The sequence below is a fragment of the Drosophila ficusphila genome, unplaced genomic scaffold (assembly GCF_018152265.1).
Source record: "Drosophila ficusphila isolate 14025-0441.05 unplaced genomic scaffold, ASM1815226v1 contig_791, whole genome shotgun sequence".
Classification (NCBI taxonomy): domain Eukaryota; kingdom Metazoa; phylum Arthropoda; class Insecta; order Diptera; family Drosophilidae; genus Drosophila; species Drosophila ficusphila.
This window is the reverse complement of record NW_025064737.1, coordinates 18,652,134-18,679,061: the sequence shown is the minus strand read 5'-3', so window position 1 is coordinate 18,679,061 and position 26,928 is coordinate 18,652,134. Positions and strand designations below refer to the sequence as shown.

General features: G+C 38.9%; 1 protein-coding gene across 2 annotated transcripts in view; it reads right to left on the bottom strand.

Moving 5' to 3' along the window:
* The window catches only part of LOC108091635 (ETS-like protein pointed), a 57,079-nt gene that overhangs the window by 18,204 nt on the left and 11,947 nt on the right, over positions 1-26,928 (bottom strand). The window contains exons 1-4 of one of the 2 annotated variants that reach the window (XM_017190933.2): positions 6,437-7,052; positions 6,211-6,327; positions 5,587-5,790; positions 4,578-4,835 (exon numbers count right to left, since the gene is read on the bottom strand). In XM_017190933.2, the coding sequence (XP_017046422.1) occupies positions 4,578-4,835; positions 5,587-5,790; positions 6,211-6,327; positions 6,437-6,611 (754 nt within the window). In that variant the 5' untranslated portion in view covers positions 6,612-7,052. Of the gene's footprint in view, positions 1-4,577; positions 4,836-5,586; positions 5,791-6,210; positions 6,328-6,436; positions 7,053-26,928 lie in introns of those variants that run through there. The other variant, XM_017190932.2, reaches the window with a different exon arrangement.

Genomic DNA, 26,928 nt, shown 5'->3' with positions numbered 1-26,928 from the left:
GCAGAGGCCGTAAATGAAGTAGAAGTAGAAGCGGCAACTCGAGGTGATCATATTTCCCATTCGGCCTCACATTGTATGGTAATTGGCTTCGAATCGGTTGGGTTCTTCTCGGTGGGTTTTTAATTTCATATGAACTGGCTTCTCGATAATTCCGCTGCTGCTATATACGCTTTTTCATATACATTTTTTGCTAATGTATAATTATGTGCTTTCTGAGTTCCAGGGAACCGCGAAAATTGCTTCGTTTTGTGGGCCAATCTTTTATTTGATTTTAATGCAAAATAAAATGGATCAGAAGTGGTTGAAAATTACCACGCTCTCGGATGAATAAATTAATTATGACTTTACAAAATCTAAGCTGTTGTGAAATATTTGTAAAGTAAACGAAATGGTTCGAAAAAGTTTAACTTAAAAGAACAAATTATTAAAAATTTGCCATTGTATCTTTTTTCCAAATGAAAGTGAAAACTAATAGCACACTTTGTCTACCTTTCACGGTGACTGTCTGCCACATGTCTGTCTTAGCGAGAACTAAAAGATTGTCATTCCATTGTCAGTTTCAAAACCAACAAACTGAAACTAAACCTGACGGAGGCCAAGTGAGATGGAGAATTTACAAACTGTCACATGCGAGAACCCCAAAGACATGTGACTGGAGTTTCTGGCAGGCGGGAGTTCGAGGTGGAGGTGCTCTGTTCAGTCGGATGGATCTACAAGTCAAATGTGCATTAAATGTGTCATTCTGTGAGGCAACTAAACCAACCGAGAGATCGAGGAGATCGCGGAGATCGGAGAGATCGGGGGATCCAAAAGAGGTTGAAACAGAAACAGTTCTATGGTCGGTTGATCGGTCGGTTGCCTGGGCTGAGGTTATATGGAGAGCTATATTGCGATGATGATGATGAATCAACAGCCGGCAAGAGGCAACAATGGCAACTCTTCAAGCTTGGACAAACATTTCACGCATCAGGCATTTTATTATGTAGAAATAAAAAAAAACACACAGAAAACAACGGCGGCATAAAAGCAAATACGACTACTAAAACTTCATGAATGGCAAATCATAGAATAGGAACATAGCTCGGTGATTTTCGCAAATCTAAATTTAGTGAAACAATGGACGGGAGAGGGAAATGGATTTTCACCGCAGATCTGACAGAGGTAAATAAACTTGATTTCTCTCCACTTCGACTTGGGTTTCATTAAGGGTTCTCCTCCACACACACAAATGACATCATACGAGGGTAAAAACAAAAAAAAAAAAAAAAAAATCAAACTTGAAAAGATATATATGCTTGTATATATCTTTTTAGAGGAGGATCGCAGAACAATGAATCGAGGAGGAGAAGAAGAAGAAAAACAACCAAAAAAGGCAGCGGCAATTTTGCGTGCAAATATCTAAGATACACTAGCCTAGATACGCTCTCAACCAAAACATCGAAAGACCCTGGTCATGATGAGGTCTATAGTCCGTCGAACAATCAGCCAGCTCGCATATGTATCCGTGAGCTATTGTATCTGCGATGTGTGCAAAATTTTTAACCCGCTGACTAAGCGTTAGATACTGCAAATTGTGATCGAATGTGAATGAAAATATATTGTTTTTGAAAAGTACTTTCCATATGAATGGAGGAAAATTAAGAGGGTGCTCGCTCGCAATACCGAATGCCATCCGAATGGTGCATAAATTCCAGCTGTGCTAAAGTGCAACACCGTAAATCATTCAACTAGTGGAAAGAAAAACAACAACTCCCCTCCCGAATCTCCTCCTCGAGCGATGATGAAACTTTGAAACATTTTCAGCTTTTTTGCGCTTCGTTGATTTCGCTTGTAGGTGTTGCACCAGTGGGAGGGTCAAATTAAATGAAGAATACACAGTAAAAATGAGAAAAAGACTCAGTTCGCTGGCCATAGCAAAAGTGAAGCGTGTTCATGACACTGTTTTTATTATTTGGAGATTTGGAAACTCGTTTGCCGAAGGCATGAACTCGATTCTTAATGTGTATAATTAATCATAATTTGTTTTTAGTTTTAATGAGTGACTTTTAAGGTCCGATTGTGAAGGTTTTTTTTTATTTTCTTCTTTGCTATTTGCTCTTTAAGCCTGGGACACCTGGATGTCATAAACGCAGGGCACTCATCTGCATAATTACCTTTTTGCAGGGCAATCTAGGAGTTAAGAGCCAGGAATCGGGTTCAAAGTGTCAACAAGTCACGCACCTAGGGACCACAGACCATCTCTATAAAGGCAATCCTCTCCAGCTGGGCTCAATCAATTTTTCACACAGCCTTTTTAGAAAGAGAGAGCCACTCTCGTATGCAAATGATCGGGGAGGGATAAAAAAGAACATCAATAATATGCAAATGCAGCAAATTAATGACTGACAAAAAGACAATCGAAACGAATTAAGAAAACCAGCCTACAAACCACTGGCCACAACACACGCTCAAACGATCCAAACTCGAATCGGATCCAATCCAAACCGATCCGAAGCGATCCGATGCGATCCGAGTCGCATAATTTGCGTAGATGCGGGTTGTGTGGCAGGGACAATGACTATCCAACTTCGGTGGAATGGGCCCCCAGACAGCGGTGGCTTATCCGCAAGATTGAAATAATAACAATGCTGACAACAGGGGCTACTTCCACAACAACAACAACAACAGCACAAATGATTGAATCAAATTGATGCCCAGAACCTAGCCACTGAAACGATCGTCATGGGCTTACATGTGCTCGTCGACACAATGACATTGATGGCGATTTGGTTTTAGTCAAGATTTAGGGTAGATATTAAGGGTCTACTTAAGAAAAGGGGAGCTTCAAGTTTGAAGCATAAGAAATGGGTATATTTCAGTTATTATTCAAAGAAGTTTTAAGACTGTAGTCTTTTAATAATAACATGAAATATATTTTAAGTGCATTTTCCTACTAAAATTCAGGTCACATAAAAAAAGAAGATTCATCCCCTCTGTTTTCTGTTTGATTAGCTAACAAATTGATTGTTTCATTAGCGGCGCACACGTCTGCGAGTGGAATATGTAAATGTTTTAACGTTTATGGTCATAATGTGTCAAAGACCATAAATTCAATTAATTTATTATAATGGCAGGAGTGGGTATGGTCTGCTTGGAGCATCGACGCCACCGCCAAGTGGAGACGACGGGTCCATGCTGGGGGTCAGTTGTTGATTAATAATCCAAAAGATATAGCGCACACTACATCATCTTGACACTGCAACTTTAACTGGAGAGACAAAAGAGCAGCCAACAATGCAGCCTGATGATGGCGATGATGTTGCTGCTGTGTTCCAATTTGTACGGCGACGCATTAAATAAATGTATCTCAATCTCAAGCTGTGCCCTGGCGTCGAATCCCCACCATTCCCCTCCCTCCCATTTTGCCACAACTCCTCCGATGCCCCTAATATGTAAACAATTTAAATAGATATTTAGATATGCTGCCTACGCTGGCGCCAAACTCACACCGACTGGCAGCTCTCGCTATTTGTTTTAAAATTTAATTTCCGTTTCAATTTCACATAAATAAATTAAAATCACAGAAATATAACTCGGATAAAATCAAAACACGCTCCACACGCTGCATTCCCCCAAAGCAAAGACATTGAAACCGAGGGGAAAAAAACAGACAAACGAGAGTATCTGTGTAAATGAATTGTTTAAATTCACTCTCAATTTGAATTTAGTTATGGATATCTACTCGTGATTTAGAGTCTTGTGCCGGATGCACTAAACACATGCCAAACAACTGTTCATCATTTGGCCAAATCGATGCGGAGGATGTGCAATAAATAAAAGTGATCGCTTAATGAGCTCCAATATCCATCTCACATCGATCGGTGTAATTTCAATATCAATATCGATTGTGGGCAATTTTTCGGGGTATTACGTTCAGGAATGTTGAATGATTTTGGTCATTCATTAAGTATTTAGTCGAGCAACAAGTAAATGAAGTATTTTACTACATTTTTACACTTTGTTGAACAGTATTTTTATCTTTTCTCCCGACTCTATTTTTCTATCCATTATCAAGACTTTTTTGCAAGACCTAACCTCTGTTCATATCTTTATGGGTCGCACATCTGTAAAATTTATGGTTTCTCATTTCTTGGAAATTAAATGAAAAAAGTAATTGTCATTCGCTCGACTTGCGATAAGGAAGTCATTGAAAGGATTATGGAATTTTAATAACTTGAATTGAGTTCTCAAGTCGTCATTGTGAATTGCTTGATAAGGTTTGCACTCAAAGCAATATCAACTTGAAAAACTAGACTCGAAACTTGATTTAAATCGGAAATAATGCGAATTGGCTGATAATACTATGCAGGAACTACTTTAACTGATTAGAGAACGGAAACGGAAGTTCGGAAATAACAAATAATCAACAGTTTGAAGGAAGTGAAAGCTTCAATTTAAAATCTATTAGATTGAAAATATTCCCATTCATTTTAATCAGGAACTCTTTGACCTTCTTTTTAGCAAAGGACCTTCACTTTCCATTCAATTTATATAATATATTTTAATATACAAAAAAGGTATCTTTAGGATTCACTTACCGTTATGCGAGTGGGGCGTGGCTGGGTGGAAGTTTTTATTATCACTGTTCGCCGCTGACGTTACATAATCCATGGACAACCGGCTACTTATGCTGCTATTGTTATTGTTATTGTTGCTGCTGCTGTTGTTGCTGTTGCTGTTGGCGGGTGGCTCGGTGGGGTAATTGGCCACCTGGTGGTCCGATCCACAGACCGAGGCAGTGGTGGCCGACTCAAAGGAATTGCCGTGCACAATATCCTCATTTGGTTTCTCGCAATCTGAAAACGGATCGAAGGGTTGGAGTGAAAGGTGGTCAACCAATTGAGTTAGTTGCATAAAAATACTAATAAAGTTTACCCCAACTAAGAGCTCGGCAAACTCAATAAATTATAAATGTGAAAAACTCCAAATTTGTTTATTTTTTGCTGGTTATCTAACATGTACCTTTAAACTTGGCTTTGCACTGGAAACTGTTCCTTAAATATTAATTAAATAAGGGAACATTCATTAAAGGAAAATTGAGTAAGTTTAATGTTAAGTTTTTACTACATTTTCTATTCATGATATTCAGTATTTAGTTGAGTTCTTATAGTACAATTTCTAAACTTGAAAACTTTTCACATAATAGTTTTGTAACTTCTTTGCTCTTTTTAAGTGTAGTGGCTACCTCCACTTGAAATCAAATTTCAGCGCGGACAGGAAGCGACAGCAGGAGCAAAAAAAGTTTCAAACGAAGGGGTTGAGGGTGTTCAACAGGTCAGAGAACCGGTTGCCAGTGCCACCCACTCCAGCGAACCCAGAGTAGAGCCAGCACCCCATCATCGTGGAATCCTTGACTTTGTTAGACAGGCTTCCGCTTTCGGTTTTGCCTCGGTTCGCTTGGGTTTTCTTCTTTTGGGGCAGGTAGGTAAATTTCGTTACTGGCGCCAGTCGACTACTTTATGTTTACGGCTTATGGCTTACACTTTACCGCCGGCTTAGCTGGCAATCGGATTTGGATTCGGATTCGGATTCGGCGCACGTACTCACCTTTTTGAAGGATTTCCAGGTGCTCCCACAAAATATCACCGGTGAACTGCGGCGTGAGGGACAGAAACTCCTCCTTGCCGAGATTGAGCAGGGCACGGCCCTTCATCTTGGAGAAGGGGCCCAGGTTCATGGAGACCAGCGAGAACTCGGTGTTGGCCCATTGGAGCCAGTAGATGACGTGGTCCTCCGTCCACTCACGGGGATCTGCATGGAAACAACAAAATAATTCAATTGGGGGAGTGCGAATGGGGGGAATATAAATGTAAGTATCAATATAAATATAAATAGAGATGGAGATGGAAATTAATCGTTTTCTAATGCCCCGAACTCGGCGGCGACTTAATTAGGCGTGGGAGCGCACTTGGTTATTGCTGTGGGAAACTATTAATATTCATTGCAACTCGGACCGGAACTCCAATTGATAGTTCACGGTTAGTTAGGACTCTATTAGTATGACTTTTCTCAAGAAGTTGGAATCATTTTCTTCTTGTTAGAAGGTTCAGAGATCAGAAGCTTTAACATCTTGATTGTTTACTTTTACAAAGTAAAAGAGAACATTTAGTGATTAAAATATCTCTTTAATGTTACAAAAACTCCTTGTTTCTAATTATTTATATCTCTTACCTTTGGTTATGTTGTATTTGTGAACCTCCTTTTCCCAGGAGGCGAAGGAAGCCTTTAGAACCTCGTTGACCTTGCGATTGGTGCCCGGCGTGAGCGGTGGCAAGGCGGAAGGAACATCTGTAAAATTCATAAAAACAAATAAAACAATAAGTTATGTTGTCAAATCATCTAAAAACAAGTAGTAAAATAAAAATCCTGAAGTGCGAATTCTTGACCGAAAGCGAACCTTTAAGCTTGCCATGATTGGTGGACAGCTGTTGCAGCTTTTGGGCCTTCAGGTGGAATTTTGAGGAGAAGCACTGATAACTGTTGGGCAAGAAGGTCTGGTGGTGGTTATAGTTGGCCGATCGCAGGGGCGGCAGCATGCGACTGTCGTTCCAATCGATCCACTCATTGGTCATAGTCGGGCCAATTAATGTCTTGGCAGGCGAATTGGTTTACGCACTGGGTGTCTGGGGTTAAGAACGGTTCAATTGATCTTAATTGATTGGTGCGGCACAATCTTGACCCGAAATGTCAGTGAAAGTCGCGACCCTTTCACAGTGCTCAATCCGTCAGATACAAATGTATCTTGGGTGTGCAATTGTCGCGCCTTAATTGTGGTAATTTAACATTAATTGCATATATCACAGCACCATTAAGCCATTAACAAATAGATTGTCAGCATTAGCGAACGGGTTTTACGGAGGAAACACAAGCACAGATACCGACACTCCCGTAATTGTTTCTTAAGATTTATTCAAATTTGTTCTTAGTTTTTTGTGGTCGAACAAAAACACATGAAACGGATATTTTTCGTATTTCGCTCGTCGTTCGTTCTGTGTATCTATCGGATTGTTGAATTTGTGAAGCCAAACTGAAACGAAACGATCGTATTCGCAGCTATAGCTGCATATCCCCTAGGCAGCGAAACGAGCGGGAAAGAGAGAGAGCGATCGCGCCGAGAGCCAGATTCCCGAAGAGAGCGCAACAAGTGGGATTGAAACCCGTAAATCTTCCCCCTTCAAGCGGAACGAACTGAAATTCATTCATAAAACTAAGTCTGTGTGAGTTTGCTCTCTCGTTTCTATCAGTGTGTATGTGTGTGTTTGGAACGGAAACGGCCATCATCAGAGCAACAGCAACAACAACAGCAGCAACAGCAAGTAAAACAACAACAAGCTGCCAGGTTGTTTGTTTAGCCGAGAGAAGAAGGCAAAAGGCAACAAAAAACAAAACACACCGACACACGAAAAAATAAAGGCAAAAAAGTAGAAGGAGAACAAACACAAATAAAAGCGAACAATTTTTTTGTACTACATGGCAACAGGTTTCTCGGTGTGCAATCCATGCAAAAAAATTGGGCATTTCGCTTACATTTGATTGATAAGGAAGATCTATGACGCAGGTACTAGTTGAATTTTAAATATATGTACAAGAAAAAAGTAATTTTTTTTTGCTGGTGTCGCGGGGTTAAGTAAAGTCTAAAAGAATTTTTTGTGGGCATAGCAACAGTTGCAATCGATTTGACCAAATTTGAATATGAATTTTGACAGTGGTGGTGTTTCAGGGATAAGCTTTAATTTATTGAATTCTACTAAATGTGGGTACCTATAAGCTATTATATATTCTTTATGATTTGTTCCATGATTTTTTTATAAAAGGTATTCGAGCTCTTTTATCTTTTTGGATCATAATTTTAGAATTTTTTTTTTTGGTTTGTAATTTTTTAACCAGACTGTGGAGCACATATGGCAAATCTACTCGAGTTTCTCCCCTCACATAACTCAGGAAAAAATCCCCAGGCGCACAAGCAATTTATGAATGAATTTCTTGTGTTGCCTCACACGCGCGTTCGCCTGAAAAGAAACTCCAGACAACAAAAAAAAAAGAGGAAGACACCGATATTGTAGTAAGGGAACGCTTCGCATTTCGAAGATACAATACCTCAGGCGGTAGCAACAACAACACCAACAATCGATCGAGACGTCGACGTCGGCAGAGGACGCTTCCGCTGCTTCCGTTCGATGTATCGAACATTGAAAGCCAGCGATAAGGTGAAAGAGGGAGAGAGAGAGGGGCAGAAAGATCCAGGCGGGAGGGAGAAGAAAGAACCGTGGTCAAGGGAGAGGAGGAGAAGGTGGAGGAGGAGGAGGATAAGATAAAGCTATTATTATGATGACTCTACGCGACCAGGTAAATTTATGAATGGATACGATACGATACGATACGAAACGAAACGAGACGAGAAGCGAAACATTGACTCCGCGGCTTTACGTTCATGAATGAATTGAAATTACGTGCGACGAACGGAGAGGCAGGGAGATCATTTGGTCATTATCACAAAACCGCATAATTGGCGACAAATGCAGGGGAAACCCTTTGGCTTTGGCTTTGGCTTTATCTTCTACCACTACGTTTACCTGGGCGACACCGGAAAAAATAAGCCTAGGCTCTTTATCAGCTGGCAAAGTCTGGAGCTTATCACAACAAAATACGGTAATCATATTTTCGCATTTCACATTTAGGTACTCTATTTAAAGAAGTTGCAAAATAAAACTATGTTAATAAAAAGATAACCCCAATCATCATTCATCATTGCTGATTAACATATTTGATCTCAAGGTTCAGTTTAAAGAACTTTAACTAACATCTTCACAAAAGTTCTTTCAGTGTAATAGCTAGTCCCAAGGTGGGCTGCGTGTTAAAGAAATGACTTCTCATAGCCCATGACTATGGGCCCTGTACATATTTGGCATTGCATACATATGTATTATAACAATTATTATGACTTGTAGTCGACGCGAGGCACTTCAAAGCCCAGCACTTACAACTCGAAATTACAAAACGTCTGTGCGTGTTCGAAATTCATTATGCGAACAGTCTTCAAGTCTGAAAGGGGATCCGTCCACTTTGGAGCACCTTTGTGCACCTGGGCCACACACATGGCCAGGGATCGCTCCAATCTTCCCTTGGAGTCAGAGCCCCTCCACTTTAGTGGATGCGCTGCGGTTGGTAATCACACGAGGTGTTCATTGTTCGCTCCTAGTTGCCTCGCTTTTTGCTTTTGCAGCTCCACTTGGAAATGGGTCAATCACGCCTGTCTGTCTGCTGTGCTCCTAGAGCACGAGATGAATTCATTCATATTCACATCCGAATCCACGTCACGCCAGCTTATTTCCCCGAGATTTTTAAGTACTCAAGCTCTGACTAATCTCATTTATTTTATGAAATTTAATATTTACATATTTATAGATGTTTTACTTTGTTGGGTTTGGCGTGATCTTTGCCATTCGGATTATTTTTGCAAATTTGGTTTTGATTATGCTGAATACGAATGGTGCTAAGTGATGTCTAAGTCAGTATGAGTCACCAGATTTTTTTTGCTTTCTCCAAGGAAAGGAAACCAATTTTTGATAAGAGGAAAAAAATCATATGTGCATTTTCTAAAAAAGACACCGAAAAGTGTCTTTTAATCAATGAACGTTTTTAAAAGTGACTCACAATTTTGAGCCATTGTTGCTTTGTAAATTTTTTTACAAAATCTAAAGTTATGCCGGTCTGAAAAAATATATTACATTGCTGCTAAGATTTTCGATCTGGACCAGTTACTCAGGCCTGGAATACGATATGGAAGTCACGTAGTCCACCGGAAAAGGAATCGAGAGCATTAGAAGTAGCAATCCCTGGGATGCCTGAGTCCCAGGCTTGCAATCTATATTTAAAGTCGACGCAGCCTGCAAGTTTTTATGTAATCGCGAGCTAAAGTGACTCTTTGCAATTAGCAAAAAGCTCTCAGGCCCTCTTTCTTATCGCACTTCCCAGAAATATATACGAATACCTCCAGACTACGTTATTTTGGAGCTAATTAGCCTGATAAGAGGTTGAGACCAGCCCCCTGATAAGATGAATATTGTACGTTTTTCCTAGACTCATTCTACTTTTTTTCATTCATAAAAACTCTGGAACATATATTCATATATAACTTAAGCTAAGGTGCTTAAAGTGTTTTATTAACTGTTTCCTGTTGTGCTCAGTTTGCTATTAAACATAATCTAAGATATTGCAATTTGTAAGGAGGGCCTGATTGTCGAATCGAATCAAAGCCAATTTAACACTTTTAGCGCTCTCACCTTTCCCTATTTTACCTGAAAGCGCAACAAGCTGCACGCGATTTTCTTATACAGCAAATTACACCGAAGAAAATGATGTATCTATGATTATAAATTACTAGTATTAGAGTTGAGTTTAAAGGAAATAGTATAGATAGCACAGCTTTTAGAAATAATAACAATAAAATTATATACTTTTATTGCAAAAAATATGATTGACTATAAATATAAAAGTTTAGGCGGTTTATTTCTTTTACAATTTGGAGAAATATTTCCATAATGGTCGAACCTTTCTCAAGTGTAGTAAAAGCCAAAAGGCAAACATTGGAACTCGGCAAACAACTGACAACAGGCGACCACAAAGGCTGCGAACAACATTATTAAATATTTGCCATTGACTTCCGGTCGTTAGATATTTCATTACCAACTTCGACTTCAACTCTGAGTTCCCCGGAGTTGGGGGGCCCAAGCTCCTCTATTAAATTGTTAAATATTCTGCCTTGCATTCGCCTGGGCGGTCGCGATGATGGGATGGAGACCAGAAAAGATAAAAGATGCAATCGAGACCGAGACCAGATGGGAAGGCAGATCCCAATGGCTGGGTAATTATGGCAAAATATATAGTGCAATCGATAGCTGTACCTATAATGAAAGCGTCTGTATATGTAGGTCTCTCCTCTATCTCTCCCAAATACACCTCATTCTGCCATCCCAATACCATCTTTAAAAGGTCCTTTGACAATCACTGAGCTATAAACGAGTAGCGCCTCGGGCCGAACAGGGCAACTAATTTGATTGAAGTTCCAGCTCAAGTTAAACTGCACCGATACACAGACATCTGTATAGTTACATATATATGTTGCCTTGATAAACGCTGCTCATTTAGTGCTTAAATCGTAAATTAAGTCAATAAAAGGGGCGTTATAAGAGGAATTATATAAATACAAATTCAAACAGAGGCAAAATGTGACAAGTTCTGGGAAAATGTTGTCAACATAAAAAAGCAAACCCGAAATAAAATGGAATTAGAACAGTTAATACCCTTTACCCATTTTATAAATATTTTCGAAGGATTTGAGAAAAAATATTGGATTTACCTAAAACTGTTAAGGCTTTATTTTGAATATCTTAAAATTGTATTAACTTTCATTACATGTTAAAGAGTATCTGAATATTCCAATTTTTTTCCTTTAGATTACAACATTTCCTCGAAATCCATATATGCAGTTTAACTTTTCTTAATATCGGAAAAAACGAGGAAAACAAACCTAAAATTCTGGATAAAAAATGGAAAGAGAATGGAGAACGGACAGGCCAACTGAAAATTATATTGAAAGCAAATAAATCAAATAATGTGCAGCCAAATTACGACAAAATACACATTCGAGTATAAATAAATATGTATGCATGACAGGCGGCGATTGGGGAGTTGGGGGGCCACCAAAAGGGGGAGTGGAGCGTGTGTTTGTCTGTGTGCGGGGGGAGTTTTCGATATAAAAATAATTGCAGGAATTGTGTGCTGTCGACGACGATAAAAAAAAAAAAAAAAAAAAAAAGGCTATATAAAAAAAAAAAACTGCGAGACGTTCGGCTTCTTCTTGTTGCACATTTGCAGCTGAAGCAGCAAAAGAAGAAAGAGAGGGGGCGAAGCAAGTGTAAAAGAGAAGTGCGCTGGCTAACAAGAAGAAGAAGAAGAGGGAGCTGCGACCCTGGTAAAATAAAAAAAAAAACGAGAGAAAAAAAAAAAAAAAAAAAAAGAAAGAACCGAGGAGTTGTCGTACGAAACTTACTACACCGGAAATATAAAATTACACACTCAACACTTAAATGGCGTGTGTGAGTGTGCGAGTGTGTGTGTGTGCAACAGTGAGTTGCATGCTGCAGCTGAGATTCTTCGAGATTCGAGGAGATGCACTGCTTGGCAAGTCTACAGGGTGCAAAGCGATCGAACCCAATTTGAGCGGTCCCCCCTTCTCTTTGGAGAAACGCAAATTAATTGCCCAATTTCGAAGGTTGTAGGTAGTAGCCCCATTCGACAATCAATGGACATGAAAAGTGTTGCACCTCAGGTGTGTTCCGTAATTATGGGAATATTTATTTAGCCAACTGCACGAGCGGATGATGCATGGCCCGAATGCGTATCAAGCGGATTATATTTATGGTATTTGAAGGGGACTAAGGGTGCAAATGGGGGAATTTAATCCCGAAATCAGGAGAGTGAAATTTCTACAAAGCAATTAAATTCCAAAGAATATATCTATAACCTTTAATGAAAATTAACATCGGCGATAAATAAAACTTATTCTTATTTGAAATTTTAAAATGTTATACACAACACAATCGCTCACATTTATAACCCATTTAAAGTTCTTTTGTTCACATCCCTGCAGAAAGCGAAATTCGCAGAAAATAAAATTCCCACGCACTTGAACTTGAATTGTTCGCTGTGTTATTTTGACAGATTCGAATACAGGTCCATATGCAAACATATTTCAATGTTTTTTTGCATTAATGGGATGTTCAAAGGACTCGAATTACACAAACACTAATACACACAGACTTGAAGAAGGTTTATTGAGGACAATAAGTCTGCGTCCAGCAGCTTTTACCTGCTAATGATCCTCGAGAAGACGGCATACCCTCCTTGCTGGGGTCATGTCCGACTTGTCGAGTTCTTTGGCGGCTTTAGACCGCCCCCACTCCACTCCACTTCACTTCTTTCCCCTCACAATCTCCAGACGATCAAGGACTTACCAAAATCTGTGTCGTGGGAAATATGCAAACGCTCGAAATTTAATTTCAAGGGGGGCATTTTGTTTTTTGCCAACTATAAATTGCGAGTACTTTACGCGTTGAGTTTCTGAGGAGGAATGGTTTTTAAAATCACTTCGAAATGCCGATGCTGCAGGTTGTCCAAACCATGATAAGGACAGAATGAGTTATCAGTCTTGTTGAGCCCCAACGGAAATATAAATATATTTTTATATTCCTTTTTTTTTGTGTTTTAATACATTTATTTTCTAAGCGAATTAATTGTTTTTTAGAATATTTTGTTTGCGGATATTTTGTTTTTTTTTTTTGTTGTGTCGCCAAGCAGAGTTCTTTCAATTTTAATTTGATTCAATTAGCCCATGGAAATCTCTCACACAAAACCAATTCACCATGCTTCTTTTCGAGATCTCTTGTTTAATTGTTCCCTAAATTGATGGTGGGCGGACACGGACAGACACTTTGTCTAATTGCATTTATTCATAATGATAAATCAGCCTTCATAGTTCACAACGATTCAAGTAAATTGACCGAGCTTTATGTGTGGTGGGGAGATTTCGATCAAGAAGTTCAGCATGTGACGACCGCCTTTTTTAAAAAAATGTCAAGAGTGCAGTCGGTATTATCTTCTCGTTTATTATTTCGATATAGCTGTAGGTATACGATAACAATGTAATTTGATTTATCCAAAAACCTGCTGATGAAAATATGTTTTACCCAATGTTCTACGAAATGTTCAGCTCAAAATGCAATTCCAAGAATATCCGAATTTCCAGCAGAAAATATATATTTCCGACATAACTTTATCGCCGCAATTATTTGACTCGAAAGTGAGAAACGTTTGCCGGTTTCTGTGGTTGTTTTTTTCCCATCTAAACTCGCACAGCGTGTAAAAATGTTTATTTAGCAAACGATCAACAGGAGAATACAATTTATATCGACAGGCCAAAGTCAATCGGTGGTGGAAATCCCCAATAGCAATTCCGAGCCATAAACTTGATGATCAAACGAAAACTCTCACATTTGGGGGGAGTGCGAGCGAGAGAGGGAGAGCGACACTTGGAGCGAGAACGAGAGGCAAGACAATGCCAAACGGAACTGAGATCAATCGCATGTCCCAGATACCTAAATTGCCCGCTTGCTCTGTGTTCACCGCTCCGATATTCCGATTCTGGCTAAAAGCAAATAAATTCATTTTTAATATGCTCCAAGGAAGCCAAATTCAAGGCAGCAAAAAACAAAAGCAACAAAAAATATTGATGTTTTTCAAATTTTTATGGGTATTTTGTTTCAACAAGAAAAACAACGCCCAGACATTAAAGAACACAAACAGCAGAAACAGCCCACAAAAGCTGAGAGAAACCGAAACAGACAGCGCGGCATCTTCAGTTTTCCATTTACCATTTTCCAATTTTCCAAGTTTCAGCTACTGCAATCGCAACTTCAGCGGAACTTGTCAATGTTTACAAACAAAACAAACATAGTACCGAAATATATGTACGATATCTCGAACGACGATAATATCCAAAACCGATTTATATGTACGCAGTTCTTATTTTTTTGGCACAATAAATTCCGAATGCAAACATTGTTTATTTTCCGTTTTTGGGGGAAAACATCAAACGACAAAAAGGAAAAGGCCCTAATGAAATTTTGAAAAAATATCCCACAAAGATCGAACTTTATGATCTGTGGGGGTTATCTATATGCCTTCGATTCTATTGTTCTTCCTGCGCCCTCTTTCACTAATTATGAGTATTATTTCTGGGGTTGTGGATCGGCTTTGTTGCGGGAGAAGGGGTTGGGGTTTTCTTTTGGATCAAAGATCAAAGAGCTCGACTCCCGTGTTTGTTGCCATTGCACTCGTGAGTTGTGGGTGTGGGTGTGGTGTTTCGGGGTTTCGGGGAGATAATTCCCGAAAGGTGTGAAACAAGTGGAGGAACGTGCAACATGCCGCCTGCAACGGAAGGCACCGCCGAATGTCTGATATCAAACAGACTCTTTGGCAACTGTTTGAAGTGCAATCAGCGGCACTCTATATATAACCCTATATCGCTTCGGAAAGATATGTTATGGGTGCTTTATGAAAGGAAATGCTTAGGCAAGTGATTGTAGATCTGAGCTGAGCATTAAGTTTAGGTCATACTACTAATAACTGACGAAACAATAGCTGCTAATCTAATCTTTTAATGATGCAATTTGCAAAACCATTTCAATAGTGCTTATCTAAAAACATTGTTTTTGTGATGAAATTTCGAATCAAATTGTATTTTTTTTTCCACAATCCATATTCTCCACCCAACTCAACTTTTCAATCAAAAAGGTGTAATGCTGAGTCGATTGACCGATTGATTGATTAATCGACTGGCCAATGGATCAGGTCTTTCCGTAACGAACTCCCATCAAATCTTTGCCAAATCTAAACAACAGCCAAACTATCAATTGACAGCGAAGGAAATCACAAATAAATCTATGGCTATATACGTGTAGTATATATTTGTGTGTATATAAATCTTTATATGCATGGCCATAAATCTCGGTCCAAATCATTGGGAAACAAAAACAACAACAAATTTTTAATCAACACTCATTAAGTCTGCAAAGATCGCTGGCATTATAATTAAGAGAAATTAGATTTCCATCGGCGCTATGTTGACGTCGATCGATGATAATGATGATGTTGTCGTTGCCGATGATGATTATGATCATCGGTTGATGATGATGATCGGTTTCGATACGATGGACGACCTGTTGGATCAATGGACACCCAGAGCACCAACAAAAATCTTGAGATTTTTTTTGTTTTTGTATCGTTGTTTAACGATTTTGCAATTCAGCTGTCGATCATTTCATTCATAAAATCTTGGCACGCTCAAACACACAGAAAAACACACACTGGCACACACATGGTTCCATTCACACAGAGGGAGATCCGTTGATCTGGAAAACTCGCACATCCACATCCGCACATGCTGGTTTTTCCACAGGTCCACCCGCTCCACTGCTCCTCCTCACTTCTCTTCTCTTCTCTTTACTTCTCGCTCGGATTGGATCGGATTTGATCGCTTTGAATCGGAGGAACTGGAGGGAGCTCCCGCTCCCCATCGGTCCACTACAAACGAAGTGATTAATTCATGTAGTGGCCGGTGGAGACCCCTGTGCTCCACCACCTCCTCCTCCCCCTTCTTTGGCAGCCACCACCCCACTTTTTTTTGCCCCGCGGACAATTCACCAGTTTTCTCAATGGAAACTGGTTTCGTCAGTTTGGCTCGTTCATTCGATCGATCGGCCGTCGCTGCCGTTGTTGATATTGGGGTTTATGTTATTATATTCATCCTCACCTGATCCCCAGCAGCTGCTCATCCGGTCAATGTGAGAAAAAACTTAAAACAAACGCAGCAAATTTCCATGCCAGAAAGGAAAGTTTCGAATGGAGGATACCCTTATTTAAGGATATGCATTGCAAAAGTTCAAAACAAATGATTAATTGTGTTCTGCTATTAATGAACTAAGCTGATAATAATAATAATAATATGTATTCATAATATAAAAAGTAGTGATTCATAAATGTCAAACACTCAAGTAGATTATGAATGGAAATACGTTAATTTATTAGTATGAATATTTTTGGAATTTGTATACTTTCTTATATATAATACATAGTATTTATATATGTAAATTAAATATTAAATGTATTTATGCAACTAAAAGAGAACTTCTTTGTAGAAATTCAAAAGGGTATCAAATGATAAGAAAACAAGCAATGCAAAAAAGTCATGGCAGAAACGCATGCAACTTTTTCTTTTCGGGTTTTGGGAGCTCTTCGAGTTGCACTCGCAGTTGGGGATTGGTGTTCGGTGTTTGGTGTTTGGAGTCAGTTTGGAGTGTGTTTGGAGCATTAAAGCTGGGGGAGCCGATCAACTGGCCAGATATTGAGCAGAGCAAAGCGAGGCTAAGTGAATGATGTGGTGGGGAGCCATGAAATGAAATGCGAAAGTTGCTGCCCCATGCCGCCATGCATCTGTATCTGACATTCAAATCAGCTTAGAAAACTGCAACTCCAGTGGTCGAGTGGTCAAGTGGGGTTTTTTTCAGACGGGACGTGGCGGGACAGGCCAGACCCAAGCTTCAACCTATTTGCAGCATCCGCAGCAGCAACAACAACTAAAACAACAACAACACAAGCCTCAACTGCAACGGCAAAGGAAGCCGAGTGGGTTGAGAAAAAATAAAAAAAAAAAACTGAAGCAAACTCTTTTTTTTATCTCACTGCGGAAGTTTGTCAAGCACGTAAAACAGTTAATGGACACAGGATATGTTTCCGGGCCAAACTAGTTTCTCCGTCTCCACTCGATTTTTTTTTTTTTGTTTCGTTGTTTTTCTTCTTACCTGTCTGCGCCCATCGAAGTTATTAATTATCAATTTGTTTTAATCAATGAATGTGTAGAAAACTGGCCGACCCAAAGAAACTTGTAACTGAATCAAAAGCAAAAAAAAAAAGAAACAAAAACAAACAAAACTCAAAACTAGTTCGTTCTGCGTGTATTGGCAAATGTTCGCCTCGATTATGATGGGATGATATCGACTTAATTGGCTTTTAATTGCTATGGGAAGTTCGGTTTGATATTTTCACAAGTTCCTCTTAATCAAATCAATAGTTTACGCATAAATTAGATATGCAGATATCAATGGGAAGCGGCATATGGGGTTATTTCTTCCATAATTAATAGGGTCAGTCACCCAATGAGATCGGAAATACGCAAAGATTATCGAGTTAGGTATTCTAAAGCGGGATTTTTATTTTGCAAAGAAACGGAACTTGCTGGGAAATAATAAAAACAACTTAATTTGGATACTCAACGGGATTAGCTATCATTTTTATTTAGGGCAAAAGGAAATAAGATTTGTTTTACAAAATTTGGATCAACCGTTGGAGATGTCAATAAAAAATATATTCATAAGATCTTGTGTAGATCAAAAACCTTTGGATAAATAATATTCAATAATTACATAACAAACTATAATTGCTCTATTAAACATGCTTTACCTCAATCTATTAAAACTTCCTTTTAAGAAATCAATCAGCAAAGTCAATCAACTCAAAGCTAAGTACATACGGTCTACCTGATAATTTAAACATATAAAAAGGCATAAGGACCCCAAGAGCATTAATCTCCTGCGGCTATAAGCCAGTTTAAAAGCTCCCAACTCCAATTTAATTTAATTTACCAATATGAATATCAATAATTGAGCGTAACCAAAGAAGAATCCCCCTAGCTCTAATGAAGCACCGAAAGGAAGCGGCCAGAAGATACGAGTGTATCCATGGGGCAAGGAGTTCGACGCAGAGAGAGAGACTTCACATTTTAAAGCGCAAGATAAACACGAACGATCGGATGCCGATCGGATCAGCGGTTGGCCCCCAAAGAGAAGCTAAAGCTGCCGTCGATTGTCGCGGCTTACAACAAACAAAGAGATCTCCACTTCCCCTCCTGAAAACCCCTTCGCTCGAGAGCTCCACATCTTGAAGAATCCCCATCTCCGTGGAACGATCGTGTGGAGATGTTCAGGCAAAAGTCGGGGGCTTGCTCGCTGCAGCGATGGAAAATACAGTAGCCGAGCAGTAGCCAGCAAACAAATTACACACAATTCAAACTCCAAACAGAAGATTTCACAGCATCCCAACAGCCGGACAACAAGAACAACATTATTATCTGCTTTATGCTGCTTTATGTCCAGAACCAAAGACTCTCTGAAGAGGCTTGGCCTCGACGGATGGCGCTTCCACTGTCCAACGGAGGCACCCCACACTCGTCCAGAAAACAACAACAAAAACAAGAACAACTGAACAACGAACAACGTTCACCATCAACAGTTGAAAGAGACGATGATGAAGAAGCCTCCTCTTCTGCCGATGCCGCATGATGATCATGACGATGGCGATGATGATGATGATGACGATGGCGTAGACATATACTCGTAAGAACGAATCAAGTTGAATGGGACTAGTGTCGCACACAGCACTGAGAGAAAATACAACAGCTTTCAATACTAAACTTTAATGATGGAAAATTTATGTTAAATATCATAATTACAATTGAGGAGGAATTACCAAAACAAAACTCTTTAATGTTTCAAATAAACGCTTGAGAGATGATGTCACCTGCATCTCTTTTGGTTTTGGGAACCAGAACAAAAATCACTTTGAAGATAAAAATATGACACCATCATCTTTTTTGGTTTTGGGAAGCAGTAAAAAATTACTTAGAAGATAAGAATACAAAAAGCTTTAAAATAAAAAGTTTCATTCATGATTCCAGACGCTATTACTTCAATAATCATTTTATTTTAATTTATTTAAATTAATATTTTTTTTTATCTCCTTTTGTATTTCGGTAATTCACAATCTCCTAGGGTCTTTTCTCTCAGTTTGGCTACTGTTCAATGGGAATGGGATGCCTGGACAGCCCGGTTGGATTCGTTGGCTCCGCTGATTCGTTTGGTCGCTCGTTCGGTTGGTTTTTCGGTTAGTAAACCGGATGTTCCTAATCATTGCTAGTTTGCCTCAAATTAAATATGCTTCATGTGTGCAAGTATCTTTTGTTTGTGTGCCTGCCATGCAGATAGATTATAGTCCATATACGTTATAGCTCCGCACTCGTATATATATGCATACAGCCAGATACTCGCAAATGCGAAGCCTGCCTATCTTGAATCATGAATGAAATTTGTTTTTGCTCTTTATCGCAGTAAACTGGCTGTTTGGTGACGCATCTCGGCACACAAATATCGTATATTATTCAAAAGATTAACCCCCAGGCAACTAATCTCCTGTTGGCAAGGCACAAATTTCTATTCCTCAAAACAGGTCCAAGTCAAATCAATTTAATTGATAGGAGAGTGACTGCAACAGCGACAGAAACACATTCATAAATTCATTTTTAATTAGCAATAATTATTCATTACGAACCGCGAGTAGAATGATAATAAAGCGGAGAGAAGATCGCTGGCCTGCATTCTCAAAGGGGAAATTTATCCAATGGATTTTACTTCACTACGAGATTATTACTACAGAAATGAAATGAATTACTGGGAACTGTTATTGAAGAATTGCATTAAGGGAACAGAACATTTAAGTTTGGGAATCAGAGATATCAAGCTTTTCTTAAACTTATTCAAACTCAACTTTAAACTATAAACCTCTTAATTTCCAATTTTCAATTAAATAAAATATCCCATTTCCCAGATTTAGTTTCAATAGCTTTCACACACTCCAGGGGCAAAGATTAAAACCGACTAAGTAGAAACCTCCAACTTAAGATCCGACCAAATAGAACTGCCATAAGATGTTATTATCTCAATCGAGTGGTGGCCTTAAGTATCCATTTGGTAACGGCTTTGAATAAATTAAGACACCGCAAACGAAACGCATCGAAATGAATGGAAATCAAATGTATCAGAAGCTGTAAAAACATTTTGTCTCGACGTTTTCGGCATTTTGTTTTTATTTGAACAAATATATTTGGCCATTAATTGATAACTGAATTTTCGAAAATGGCCCCCACGAAATGTGTGACGGAAGGCACTTTTAGCCATCCCGCTGCGTGCCAGATGATAAAAACGGAATTAAAAGGCCCAAAAGAGGCAAAATATTAATTGTTTTTTAAATAAGATACCAAACGACTGGCGCCACAAGGAAGCCCACACGGCATTAACTTAATTGTCCGCCACATAATTGCTGAGATACGAAATGTTGTGGTTGGGGCATTCGAATCCGAATCCGAACCCATGGGGTCATGGTGATAACTCTTTTTCCCCCCGGACTGCGCAGTTCGAAATGAAGATGCAATTTGTTGTTGGTAATAAGCCCACGCCGGGGTGAACAACTGGATTGACTTCCCGATCTGCAGCTTCCATCACCCCGATTTCCCCCCGGTTTTGCCCCGGTTTTATCTTAGCACCTGGCCTGCCAGCCCTAGAACCGCACTGATCATCGTGAGGATGCTAAAACTGGACCCTAGACTCGCCTTCCTGCTCGCCGTTTAGGCCTCATCCATTTGCATAAAATACACTGAGGAGAAGAGCTTATAAGTATAAAGATATAGGGAGTTTTTAAGTCTCAAATACGATTTAAATTACCATAATATCTACTACAGAAAACCGATCTCTGTAACTCATTTAATCCTTTGAAAATCATTAACTTATTTGTTTCTTATTTTAAGAACACATAAAATAATTAATTGAAAGTGGGTTGAAGTTATTTGATTTAATATTTATTGTTATGATATTATTTTAGAATCATTTACAGTTTTTGATTTCACGTAAGAGCTTTGCACTCTTACTTCTTCTACAAATGTTTTTCCCCCAAGGATTTAAGAACTTCTCATATTGCGAGTGCAACGACAAGGCCCATAGCATTGATCATTAGACTATTTTTAATAGAGAGATACCTGGCAGAAAATAAAAAGGGGTAGAGCCGTGGGCTCGAGGGAGGAGACCCCAGTCGAAAGCAGGACCCATAGAGAGTCAACCAGTTTTATGTTTTAATGCCGACACAAAAGCGGTTTGGTCAGCTGTTCAAACTGCTACCAACCAACAAACCAACCGACGGACCAACCGACCAACCAACTCCCCAACTGCTCACTCCCCCAAAACACCTGAAAACCCCCTTTTGACTATGGATCGGCAAAAGTTTCACCTGCTCGCAGTTGCAGCTTGCGTGCGATCGAGTCGAGTGTTTGTTGGCATTAGCCGTGGCTAAGAAAAGCGGTCCAAGTACAGCCTGGTGATTCCCATTCCCCCTCGATCTTGCAGCAGTTGCAACAAGCACACACACAGTTTTCACACTCCTCAGCGCGATGCTGCTTGCTACCTGCTACCTAAACAAATGAACCGAACGCAATTAAAATATATAACTAAATGGATTTCAACAGCCAGCGGTACCAAATTAAGGAACGATATAATAGGCTCAATTGAGGAATTGGGGGAAGGGGGAGAGAGGGGAGCAAGGGGAGAGAGGGGGCGGTGCCCAAAAGAAAGGTGCATTGACAAACAAATTTATGTGGAGAGCCACAAATCTTGCGGGCTTCAAATAAACAAAACTAAATGCTTAACCCTCGAATAAATTAACTTCCGATCCTAGGCGCACAATATACAAAATCAAGAGTACATTGCGGGGCATTACTATAGCTGCTAGAAGAATTTATCTTTGAGATCTTAAATCTATTTATACGATTACTTTAGTGAATCTTTTAAGAAATTTAGAACTAAGAACATTTGGAATCTGTGTTTTATTTCGATACCTTTTCTTAGTCTTTTTGGATCTCAATGAATACAATATTTACATGTCACTATATCTTTTCTTTAAGTTTCTTTAAAACATTTTCCTATACTTTTTTCACCACTGTTCCTACTTATATAAATATATTCCCTCTTGCATATACAAATTCATGTTTTTAGATCTCAACAAATATCTAATATTTTCTTGTCACTGAATCTCTACTTTAAGTTTCTTTGAAACATTTCCCTAAACTTTTGTCCACCACTGCACCTACTTATATAAATATATTCCCTCTTGTATATACAAATTCACGATCCAGTCACCGATTCTCGCACAAATTCCGATATAGAGATATTGATCCGATTCAGTGCGAAGCGATTCGATTGCGGGTGTTATGGTCAGCATCAGGCGGCGAGGATTTCAAATGCAGGCGAGCAACGAAAACACTCAATAAAATCCGTTGATAAATTGCGCCCGGATCAAAGGTAACCCACTGTGCGAATGGCGCTAGAACCACCGCCTCCCGCACCACCGAACCACCGAGCCACTCGGCCACTTGCAGCAATCTTCTTTGGAAATTTATCGATTGTTTTTGTTTAGAGAATTTTCGGTTGGAATAGACACAAAAGCGCCAGTGCCGACATTTCTGGCCAATAAGTTGAGCGGTCTAAAGAGTTGGGGAGCTGAACGAACAGTGGAGGATCTCCAATGAAGATGTTATATATGGTTTGCCATTTGAGCAGACTTTGATTAGCTTGGATCAGCTCACAAATCAAAAGAGCTTCTTCTTTAAAAGTTATGGTATTGTATCAGAAACTATTGGCACTCACATCAATTAAGATAACAAATATATCAAGTTAATAGATCACAATCAACAATACATAAATACCCATTTAAAACATAATTTCAAACTCAGTTAACAAAGGGTCTTATACCTTTTTTAATGGACTTATGACAAACGGTTCCAATTGATAGACTTTGTCACTTTATTTTCTAATGTAAGACCCATTTAATAGGATCAGCAATAGACTTAGTTAAGAGTTCCCCCACCAAAGTTAAAAGTAGCGCAACGAAATGGCTTTTAATTCAAATGACAATTGCAGAAAAGGCATTAAGACCCAAAAACCCATTAGGCATTATGTGAACCAAAAGTCGAAAAAAAAAACTTTAATTTAAAACGCTGAAAAAATTATGACATGGCAGAAAATAGGGTCTTCAAACCAAAAGGGCAATGGGCCAATTCACATATACTGCCCCTTTTGTTTTAGGCAGCTCGCTTCGTTTTTTGGGCCAATTGAAGCGTTAAATTATCAATTGGCCAAAGGGGTAGCAGCGTTAAATTGGCCAACAGACAGAAAAGGCGGTTGGCTGATGGCGGAAGGCGGAAGATATGGAGCACTAGAGAGCCCAGGTGGACACGCTTCAATTGATGATCATCGGACTCCGATCGCCGGATCGATCGATCGGATAGAACGCACACTCCTTCTGGAAAACTTTGAAACTCGGGCCGGGGGCAGGCAACTGGAAAATTGTGCAGACACAATCATTATGACAAGGCAGGTGTTCCCAATGGCCAACAGCCGCCTCCTTCTCCATCCCCTTCGTCTTCTTCTGGCCAAAAAGAAAACATATTTATATGGATCGAGATCCTGTATGATTCAATTTTTCATCGATTGCATTATCAATTGCTCGAGTGCTGCGGCTGTTCGTTCGTTCGGGTTGGTAAATCATAAAATGCAATTGAAGCTGTCCCAAGAACGGGTTTCCATTGCCGCAATTTGTTGCCCCAACATCCACACATCTAATCTGGATGCGAGTTTCTGTGTGAGTTGCTTTAGTTTCTCGTTGCCTGCGTTTTTTGTTTTTTTTTTTTTGCGGACAGGTTGCCTTTTGTTGCATTAATTGATTCATATTTGTTCGTCGCGTCTTGCAGCATTTCCTAATGGCATTTCGGTTTCCTTTTCTCCACTGATATATGTATTTTTGGTCCATATTTGGCGTTTATGATTAATTGAATCGCTCCCGAAATGGTCATAAGTGGTTTTTCAAAATTCGCTTTTTATTCATTTTGGCTAGATTATAAGATAATTAGTTGATGGCACGCGTTGAAGTTTCTTTTTAATACGCTTTACTTTTAAGGCTTGGCAAAAAATGTCTTCGATTTTTTGTCCGAGGCAGTCCATAAATTAAATGCGTACTTTGTTGGTTTTCATGTGATCTGAAGGTTATATACTTCTTGTACTGAAATACGTATCTATGTCTGCCTTTTGGTTAAAATATTGTATACTTTTGTTTATACTATAGCGATATACCAAAATATTTTTTATTATTAAAATAAAAAAAATCATAATTTTGATCATTTATTTTCAAACTAATTTCGAGCCCTATGATATGCAACAAATTTTCAAAAAACTTTTTGTTAACTACGCTTCTAGGTAGGCAATACAAATTTTCTGACAGCTACTCGCCGCAAGATGCCGCCTTCAAAGAGTGTAGGAAATATGTAGATAATAAGTAAGATGAATAAATTAGGAGCCAACAAATTAATTAAACAAATACTTTGGGGTAAAATCAAAAGACCTGATTAAATTATTGTTTTTATTTAAGAGATATCGCTTTGTTGAGCACTAACTTTAAAATAAAAATTATATTCTAATCAATTTAACCAAGTGTAAAAGCAAAACGCAATGTCTTACGGTTTTCAATTTTAGTAAGTTAACTACCCATTGTTACCTTGGCAACACTTTTAAAATTATTCCTGTGTCTCTGTGGCCCAATGTTTCAAGGTGTAGGCTAAGTGCATTATAATATTGGAGTGCCTGCTCCCCATTCCCCCCAATATCACCCCACCAACTCCGATAACGAGGGCCCTTATCAGCCAGTCACAAATATTTGTTCTCCTCTGTTCTTCGTTTACCTCGTTGGTTATTTCTTGGGTTTTGCTTATTGGGAGCGAAAAAAAAGTGAGTTTAGTTCGGCAAAGTTCAAATTGGTGAAGGTCGCACGCGTAAGAGGGTTGCCTGATAAGTTCACCCTGATTATTGTGCTGGGTCAGTTGTTTATGACTTTATTTTTTCTGCTGATCTTTTTCCCCCTTTCTTCTCGGCATTACAACTCTCGGAGCGTGCTGATTAGCCACGGACTGGGCTTTATTACAACTTGAAAATCCCAAGGAACAACAACTACGCTATTACAATAAATGCTGCTAATTTGTCCATGGGATGCACTCAATTTAGTCACATCCGTTGTACACAGTCCAAAAAATAAAAATAAAAGAGAGAAAAGCGCTTTTGTTTTGATAACATTGTTTTTTTTTTTTTTGTGTGGATGAATGAACATGAAAATAGAAACGTTGAGGGAACGTGATTAGATAAAGTCTGTTTGTCTTTTGTAAGCGATTTACATATTTGAATATCTGCACCGAAAAAAATTAATCAAAATATTTTATTAACGTGGAATAATCTGCACTTAGGAATAATTAAAAGCAGTACTTGAATAAAAAGCTTGATTAAAAAACCATACATTTTAATAATTCATAGGATCTTTGTGTTAAAGTGAGGGAAAATGCACATATTTTTCGCCAAAGAAAAACTCCCCTTCTCAAAGATGAGATCTTGAAGTGGCTAAAACGAATGAAATTATGCACCAAATTATACCGCCATAAAGGCCTCAATTCAAATGAATCAAAAAGTTCGCGAGCAATTAATTCCAGGCGAAACAACAACAAAAATCAACGTCGGGCTGTAAAAATTTATGAATGAATAAAGCAGAATCAGGCGAAAAACCGCCGAAAGGCAAAAGACAGACTGGGGGAAAAAAGTAACAATAAAAAGGCAAAGAAAAATAAGCAAACAAAACGAAAATCACAAATAGTAAGTGAGTACAAAGTGGCGTGCATATGAAATATAAAACAGGCGATATATCCAACTACAAACGCACAAATCTACATACACACATGTCTCTGAATATGAATGAATGAAAAATTGTAGAAGCAGCAGAACTACAGCAACAAAAACAACAACAAAAGTTGTTAACGCAGCAGTTCCACGAACCAAAAAAACAAAACCCCAAAAAAAAACCAACGACAACCGCAGAAGACGGGAAAAAAGATCTGTGAACAAGAAATTTGAAAGGTAACAAAAAACTGAAATTAAAACAAAAAACTTAAATCAGAAACACGAGCAAGTGTGTGTTGGCAACTCGTTTTCCAGTTTTCCATTTTTCCATTTGCAGCAGCTGCCCACAAATTGTGCGTGGAGTGGAAGGGGAGGGGATTGGAAAGGGGGAGTTCAAATTATGAATAAATAAGAAGTTGGTCCAAGAGCGAACAGCTAAAAATCAAAATAAATACACAAAAGCAATAAAAACAAAATTGGGATAAACTACAATTTTCTGGAGTTGAATTTGTGATACTCTTATTGGTATGTAAAAACTGCCTAAATAAGAACAGAACAAAAGTTACTTAAGATACTCCGCAGACCTTCAGTATTTTGATTTTTTAGTAGCTTTTAGCTTTTCTATTGCGGATTTTTAATTAGTAACCAACGCCTTCTTTTAACTAAAACACTCTTAAAAACA